Raw genomic sequence first — 8,982 nt, 5'->3', positions numbered from 1 at the left:
ATTTGTAACTGATACGGAACTTAATTGCAGAGGTAACCATTGCAGAGACTGTAAAATTGGGGTAATATGATCATATTTTCTTGACCTGGTAAGGACTCTAGCTGCTGCATTTTGGACTACCTGAAGCTTGTTTATTGAAGAAGCAGGACAACCACCTAGAAGTGCCTAGAAGTGCGAGGAGACAGCGCTGTTTAGAGACGCAAAGAGGTAACAAGTTAGCCTAATTCACTTCTTATAATTAAACTAATTCTAATAATCCAACGACCCATCGTCAATTATTCCTTACAAATAATATATTGTCTCTTTACGTAGCTTCAAAACAGCTACTTTTTACAATGTAGCAAACTATTATTATTATTTTTTCCTGAAGAGCAGCTTGTCTGTAAATTAAGCTTGGAAAGCTAAGCAGCTTCCCCAACACTGCTCATTAACCCCATTATTGGACACATTCACTCCGGAATCAATTAATCAGTAAAGATAATGTTAATGTAAAATTACACTTCAGGGTTTATAAATTAATGTACTAGCCTAACTTTACTGTAAAGAGTTACTACAGTAAATATCCACGAATGACTGTGAGGTCACATCTTTTAATTCAGAGTAAATTTACATTTATGCATTTAGCAGACGTGACTTGCACTACATTCTGTTTTAATATATATATATATATATATATATTTTTTTTTTACCAGTATGTGTGTTCCCTGGGAATCACATGATCTACCGCTGAGCCACAGGAACACAGAGTATCTAGAAGTCTGTAGTTTTGAAATGACCGAATACAGTTTGCTTTTCACAAAAAGCTATATGACAGAAAGCCAAAGAACATGTTGTTCCTAGCTGGATAACTAGAGCTAAAGCCATCATAGATCTGAGATCTTAAGGGAGTGTTATGCGAGTGCTTTATGAAAGCATTGGGTTGATTTAAGTCTGTGAACATCTAACAAATGACACACTGAGTATAGTCCAGAAACACACACAGACAATATTTTGTACAAAAACCAATTACTGAACTTTATTACACCGAGTTTTTTTCCTGCAACATTTTTTTATTCCAGTTTTCTTATTAACAAATAGAAAACAGACTGTGTATACAACAGATCGAACCTCTACAGCACTAATCATTCACAAGGTAAAAATGAACTTGCCAACATATTCTGAACGTATGGCCAGGTCTCCCTTTAACATGCCGGTTGTAATCGAGCAGGCATGAAATGTTTTTAATTTGACTTGTGCTGCCTCACCCCACCAAGAGGAGACCGCAAAAAACCTGGGGTGCGTAGATAATACAGTAGATATAACTTTTGTACCATGAACAGATTCACACACAGCAGTCTCTCGTGTAATTTTCTCAATGTTGGTATATCAAGAAGAGTCCAGGATTATGTTTGAGAGAATTATGGACAATAGAGCAGAAGCTGTTTATATACTGTATCTATAATAGTATTTATATTTATTCATAATTATAAATTTATGTATATATATTTCTGTATAAAAAGAAGAGTTAGATTAAACAGAGCTGACTCTCCCTTGGGGGAGTGGTTTATACTGTACAGGTGCCAATGGCGATTGGTCTCATTTCAATATCAGGTCTTCAAATATCACAGAGAAGCGGGGTGCACGGGGCACTTTTCGATAGGATTGCATTCAGTTCCCGGTAAAGTCCCATCAGAAGGACGTAATGTATTAATCACAAATCGCATTTAACCCCTACTGAGTTCTGTACAGTGCCGATTTTATTAGTTAGTTGATTTGCCTTCCCTTAATTTAGTACCACTAACCCAAATGCATACATCTAGCAGTTGGAGATTTTTCTTTTATCATTGAGACAGAACATTAACTTCTCCAAAAGTGAACCCTCTCATTTTAGCTCAATAAGACCAATTATACATAACAAAGAAAAAAAAAAAAAAAAAAAAAAAAACAGTAAAATCATGTTACAAAGTCGAACCATCAGCAGCTTGGAGAACAGCGGTTCTCTTGTATTAGTGTCAGGAACATGTTAAAAATACATGTTCTTGTGCTAAAATAACCTATTATGAAGAAAATAAAAATAAAACAGTACCAATTAAGGAAAATGTAGACCCACGGAAAAGGCAATTAAGACAAAAGATGTTAAAAGATTATAAAAAAAAAAAATTAAACACAAATATTCTAAATAAGAATAATAACAATATTGTCATACTGAATTGTATAAAATAATAACAAACGATAAACATGATAAAAAAAAGAGCCAAACAGAAAAAAAAGAAAGAAAAAGAAACGAAGAATTAGTGCTACCAGTAGCCTTCGACTGTAGGTGTGGGTTGGCGTACGCTAAAAGAGAAACTAGAATATAGTTTTTTTTTTTTAGATGGTGCTTCTTGAAAGAGAGTTGTCTATATTTCTTAAAGCAATCTCTTGGTGCCAGTCAATAAGGGACTGCTGTGATTGGTTAACCAGCCACTGGATAGCCTGCCCTTCCCACCCCCAGATCTCTGTACAGGATGGAGATGGGGAACGGTGGCTCAGAAGGAACACTTGGTGCACTCCTGAAGAGTTGTACCAGAGGGCTGTGGTCCAGGAGTGGTTACGTTGCATAGTGATCAAAGCTCCCCAAGTACTCCAAAGCGGCTCTGTAGCACAGCTGGTACTGGTCCTGCAGGGAAAAAACCAGCACGTGTCAGTGGGAGAATCAATAGCTAATAACACTGAGTTGGTGACAAAGAGCTCATGCTCCATATCAACTGCTGTTAAAGCTGCTGTAAATGACTTTTTATGAAACGTCCCTGAAGACACCACTGAAATAGAGGAAAGCTGTCCTGAGAAATAACAGCTCTACAACATTAGCTTGTTGGCAATCAGAAAACGTGGAGGCTTTAGGATAACTACTTCAGTAATCTGAATTCTCCTAAGTCCAAGGGCCAGATTTCCTAACAGCTTGCTCCAGCACAAACTGTCTTTGAGTTTAAATTGTACTGTCGCAGTGAAGAATTAGCACTGAAAAGGCATGGATAGTTATTTTTGAGCCTGACTTTACTGGATTTGCCCTGTTTAGTTAAACTGGCCCTAAATCAGCAGCTTTTTAACCGCATTCTGGACAAGTGCTATTACAATTTTTGGGCAGTAGGACAGTACCTCTGTCTGCACCATGGCAGGCCTTTGTGTGCGCAGGGTCTTAACCGTCTGGAACAGATCCACCACACCCTCATATCTCATCCTCTCCAGGACAATACTTAGAGTGATGAAAACACCTGTTCTTCCCACTCCAGCACTGAAAAACAACAGCATCTGTTAACTTAACACCTGTTACACAAGGGTGAAGGATCTGCGTGACATGTAATACTGCAATCTTGAGTGTAATGCACCAAATCAGGGAGTCTAGAGTTTGTGAGGCTGTGATAGAAATTATATGAATCATTAATGACAAAAATAAAATGTGTAAAAATGTGCTAAACATTAAAAAATGAAATTGTAATCATTACTTATAGACAATTTGAAACATCACAAAAATAATAATAACAAAAAAAAAAAAAAAAAAGTTTCTACGGATTATTAAATGAAAATAAATCACAGAATTAAAAATGTGTTCATTTGTAATTCAATAAAAAAAATTTTTTTTTAAATGATTTAATCAAGGAATGACAAAATAAAAAACAAAAAACGTGAAAGTAAAATTATTTATTATTAAATAAATAAAATAACTATAAAATGATGTAATTAAAAGAATTTGCATAATAGTATGTTGTGAACTAAATGTATCCATCCACTTTTAATATGTAAAATGTTTATGTGATAAGTAGCAGTGTAATAATGTGCAGTCATTTGGTCATTATTACATAATAAACCTTCAGGATGATCATTTGCTGATCAGATGACTGTATATTACCCGTTCACATATTTAGATGTCCTCATTTACATTCAGAATCAGAATCACAGTTCAGCATACCTGCAGTGCACAGTGATTGGTCCATCCTGCCCAAACTGCTCCTTGGTTTTATGAACTTGGCCAATGAAATCAATGAATCCCTCGCCAGTTTTTGGCACTCCTTGCTCTGGCCAATCAGTGAACTGGAACTGCCGAATGGTTCTAGATTGACCGTCCTAAAGAGAATAAAGAATGAACGGTTTATTAGGCTTCTGGTTTCACTCTCACATACGCACACAACAGCTGGATGCCTCTGCAGCAGGGAGCCTCTGTCCATATGCTCACTGTATGACCGTGTGTGTACACGATTTAGCTACAAGCTTATTCATAACCTTGGTACTATTTATAGCCGCCAGAAAGCTCTGAAGTCCAAAGTGAGCCGCAGGATGTGAGAGCGCCGTGTTGGTGTGAAACATCCGCCGCCAACAACAGATTGCTCACACACCCCAGCGGTGCCCTCAAGTACCATCCTGAGTGACATTCATATGAAAAAACAACCACAAAATAACCCTCCTCTGGCTGATTCCTGCAGGTGATAGATGCACGTACCCTGGCATCTGTGACTTTAAACTCTCGCAGGATGTACTGGGGCATGTTGTACTCAGCCATGGGATCCACCACGAAGTACTGATAGCGTGCCGAGCGCTCAGCTGGCCAGTACTGATGACACTTCTCCTGCAGGATGTGGAAAAGCATGAGTAAATCTTCAGGATTTAAAACACCAGGACGTGAGTTAAAGGGAGGAAGGTGCTCTTACCCGTCCCATCTCTCTGAGTTTGGTCAGCATCACTACAATAGTGGAATTGTGCTCCCAAAGCATCCTCCAGAAGTCCTCAGTGGTCTCTGCTAGAGGGCCCTGAGTGGCAATATAGGCCTTCTGCTGTCTGTGGATCAACAACAAAATGGATTTTGAGACCTTGATGCAAAACAGGCAAATATGACCAGCCCAATCACATGACCACGACAATGGCTAGAAAACAAATGCGCATTAATCGTAAGATAAAAAAAATTGGTTGTTAGTCAACTAATGGATTCTGTGTTATTGGTGGGTTTTTTTCTTCTTTTTATATATATATATATATATATATATATATATATATATATATATATATATATATATATATATATTTGTTTGTTTTGATTGCTTCTATTGTCCTCATTTGTAAGTCGCTTTGAATAAAAGTCTGCTATATGACTAAATGTTAATATTTCAATTTTACTCTTAGTTTTAGAAATTTTTTCTTTTTTCTTTTTACAGATTTTGTTTAATATATTTACTTGGTGGATATTTGTTAGCTACCCTATTAATAACTGAAATTGACATTTATATATTACTAAGAATCTAAGCTTTTTTTTTTTATAATATGTCATATAATATGTCGTACTACCAGATATCAATAAAGTTAGCGTTGTAAAAAACAAATCACATTTCTGCAGAAAAAAGTGTGATAGCTTTAAGCTCAAAACAATAAAAAAGTGGACCAACCACCCTTTTTAGCCAATCAGAAATGCTCTCTGCCCATCTCAGGTTTGCTGATGCATATTTGGAGGGCGGGGTTTTGTAGAGAGGACGTTTTGTTGAAGGAAATGTGGAGGTCTAATTTCAAACAATCACTTAAAAATGACAGATCGATTGTGAATCCATATACTATAATCTGCTGTTTTACACAATACATATAATATAGTTTGGTTGTTTTAATACCATGGCCACTGGGTGGCAGCAGTGTACTGTGCTACAGCAGCTTGGGCAATCAATGTGCACCAGGCACACACATCACTGTCTCATACAAACAGTGCCACGGGTTAGCAACTAATGAAGGTGCTGCAGGCGAGGCAATAACATGGAACTGGGAGATTAAAGTCTGTTCAGGGCCTTGTTCCGACAAATAAAGAGACGGCAGAGAAGAAGAGAGGAGAGATAGGGAGAGACGAGCCAGAATGAAGAGCAAAGAAGAACGAGAGAGACCCCCTCCCTCAATCTACCACTCATTCCAGAATACACACACACACACACACACACACACACACACACAAAGACGTTGCTACGAAGAACACAAAGCAGACGTCAGGGACACACTGGCTTTGACAAAGCCAAATCACCTCTATATTAATCATGCAGTTCTTCCTTGGAGGTTATTTTTGCCCAATTAAACAAAATGCAACACGAACACTAAAACGGTTATAAAGGCCGACACAAAAACAGCTCTAATGATGTATCCGCTCGGCTGGCGAAGCTCTTTGTAAACTAGTAAGAAGGTCAAGCGTGTTTCTGTGTTGATCGCATTAACGTGCTGTTTAAAAGCGGCTTAATTGCTACTTTTTGACAAGACAACAAATCTCAGAGTGGACGGCCTCGGAGGCTCGGTTAAAGAGGAAGACGTGATCGAAGAATCACTTTTGAAGCTCATCTGGTTTTAGAAAATAAGACTGGTGTCAATTACGCATTGGCACAGGTTGAGCTCCTCCAGAGTAGCTCTCATTACATTTTAATTCAAACGAGAGGGGCTGATGTATCAAGCCCCTAGACATTTTCTTCATAGACTCTGTGACATTTGGTGCCCACGCTTCGTTTTACGGCAAACACGACTGGCCTTTTCTCTCTCGCTTTTTTCTTCTCTGATTTTCTCAAGCGTTCACCCCATTGAGAGCGCCTCCTTTTGTAATTCAATAAACAGCTGTCAGACAGAGTTAACGCAACAAAATATGTGAAGGCTGAAAATGTGTAGACAGACTACACTGTGCTGCTCATTGTTTAGGGGGAATATTGCAGTGAAGAAAATAGAGAGTTACGAATCATCTCATTTACCACGTATGAGAATGAGTCTTGACGCCTGATGAAAACAGAGCAGGAGGAACGAGAAGTAGACAAGAAATCTACTGATCAAAACCACTGGATTTATTTAGAGATGGATTAAAGGGATAGTTCAGCCCAAAATGAAAATTCTGTCATTAATTACTCACCCTCATGTCGTTCCAAACCCGTTAAGACTTTCATTCATCTTCAGAACCCAAATTAAGATTTTTGATGAAATGTGAGAGCTCTCTGACCCTCTATAGAAAACAATGCATCTGTGATGTTCCCAGGTCCAGAAATGTAGTAATGACATCAGTAAAACAACTGTAATTTTATGAAGCTATAAGAATACTTTTTTTGCACAAAGAAACCAAAAATAATGACTTTATTCAACAATTCGTCTCCTCCGTGTCACCCTAAAGCGCCATTTTTGAGAGCATCACAACAACGTATGTAGACAGATACGTTGTTTGCGTTCAGATCAAAGTGTAAACAACGTAGACAACATATCAGTGTACGGTGCTACTCTCCAAAAGTCCTTTAGTTTTGTTTGTTTTCTTTGGGAACAAATAGTATTCTTGTAGCTTTTTAAAATTACGGTTGATCCACTGATGCCACATGGATTATTTTAATGATATGTTTCTGAGCCTTGATTGTGTTAGGATCCTTGTTGTCTATGGAGGGTCAGAGAGCTCTCGGAATTCCTCAAAAATATCTTCATTTGTGTTCTGAAGATGAATGAAAGTCTTTGGAACGACATTAGGGTGAGTAATTAATGACAGAATTTTCATTTTTGGGTGAACTATCCCTTTAACTATTAGGAATGGCAACATGTATTAGATAGTTGAAATCGAATCGAATTGTAGCAATAATCTGACCCTTGTCAATGCAAGTGACCTGAGCAAATACTGTTATATGTTACTGTATTATCTCTCTCTTTCTCTATATATTAAAAATCAAATATTTAATTTTTTTTATTAAAAATAATCCAAAATACATTTCATGGTTGGTGAGAAACAATTGAATGGTGCATGTTCTCAAATTAACTTGCATGCAGGTGTGAAAATTATTCAATTTTGAGCCCTGGATTTATTTTTGTACCAGGAAACAGAAGCAAGCAAGCTCTGATTCATGATTAGTTGAAATGTGTCGGAGAGAGCAATTCATAATGCAATGCAACTGTGTGTGCAGTCAGTTTTTTCTTTTTAGATCCACAACTGACAGATTCTTGAAGAATCTTGGCTCTAACAAATATGTTTCTAGCAGCTGCTTGAAAAAACAAGCAAACAAATTATCTAAACCTTGAGAATTAAAGCAAACATGCTCCTCCATGTTTTTGTAATGGTTTGGCACGGGCAGCTACCTGTATCCATCGATGCAGCTGGCATTGATGTAGTCAGACCCCTCCACTCCTCGGATTGGCTGCAGGCACACCCGTGTGGACTCAAAAGGCATGATATTGACGAGCCGGTTCTTGAACTTGTTGCAGGGCAGGTTGGCGCTGATGAATCGAGAGGTGTGGGCTTTGGAGTTAGCGAGTCTCTGTGGAAACAGTGTTGGGTTCAGAGCATAAACAAGCTGGCAGAAACATAGTGGAGAACGGTCTGAAACAGAATATTTTTTAAATGTGAAGGTGAGCTCTGCAGCAGTAAAGAGGGGTGCGGGCGTTAATGGTCTGACTGGGAAAGCGAGGGCGTGACTGGCAGCGGGGCAGAGAAAGCACAGATGGACATCAGCAGAGAGCGCACAGAGACCGTTGGCTCTACTACAAGCTCTGTCTGTACTGGGAACCCACTCCAGTCTTTGCACGAGTTGCTGTTTCTACTTCTAGAATCCGCTCTGAGTTGAGCATCCTAGTTTTACCAGCATTCACTTATATCCCAACAGCAGCACTATTAACAGATGGAACAGTAAAGCATTTTCAATAAAACATTTATTAGGCTTGAATCACTAGGTTTGTTTACATGCACCAATTTTTGTCAGTCTTAACAAATCCAGTCTGATTCCAGATTCTGATTGTTCGATTTATAAGTACCCTAAACTCTAGATTCTGATTCATCTGATTTCATGTGCATTATAGTCACAGTATATTAAATGAAATTAAATTTAAAAGTGAAAGTGACGTGACATTCAGCCAAGTATGGAGACCCATACTCAGAATTCGTGCTCTGCATTTAACCCATCCGAAGTGCACACACACAGAGCAGTGAACACACACACACACTGTGAACACACACCCGGAGCAGTGGGCAGCCATTTATGCTGCGGCGCCCGTGGAGCA

General features: G+C 38.3%; 1 protein-coding gene across 9 annotated transcripts in view; it reads right to left on the bottom strand.

The window, feature by feature from the left end:
- Positions 1-988: 988 nt before the first annotated feature.
- Positions 989-8,982, bottom strand: part of ptprfb (protein tyrosine phosphatase receptor type Fb) — a 188,008-nt gene continuing 180,014 nt past the window's right edge. For all 9 annotated transcript variants that reach the window (XM_059502170.1, XM_059502169.1, XM_059502172.1 and 6 more), the window contains 6 exons: positions 8,065-8,243; positions 4,665-4,791; positions 4,457-4,582; positions 3,929-4,083; positions 3,118-3,253; positions 989-2,638 (listed from right to left, as the gene is read on the bottom strand). In XM_059502170.1, coding sequence (XP_059358153.1) covers positions 2,570-2,638; positions 3,118-3,253; positions 3,929-4,083; positions 4,457-4,582; positions 4,665-4,791; positions 8,065-8,243 — 792 coding nt within the window. In that variant the 3' untranslated portion in view covers positions 989-2,569. The remainder of the gene's footprint in view (positions 2,639-3,117; positions 3,254-3,928; positions 4,084-4,456; positions 4,583-4,664; positions 4,792-8,064; positions 8,244-8,982) is intronic.

The sequence above is a fragment of the Carassius carassius genome, chromosome 20, assembly GCF_963082965.1.
Source record: "Carassius carassius chromosome 20, fCarCar2.1, whole genome shotgun sequence".
Lineage (NCBI taxonomy): Eukaryota > Metazoa > Chordata > Actinopteri > Cypriniformes > Cyprinidae > Carassius > Carassius carassius.
Note: the sequence above shows the minus strand (reverse complement) of the source record. Positions and strands in the feature narration are given on the sequence as shown.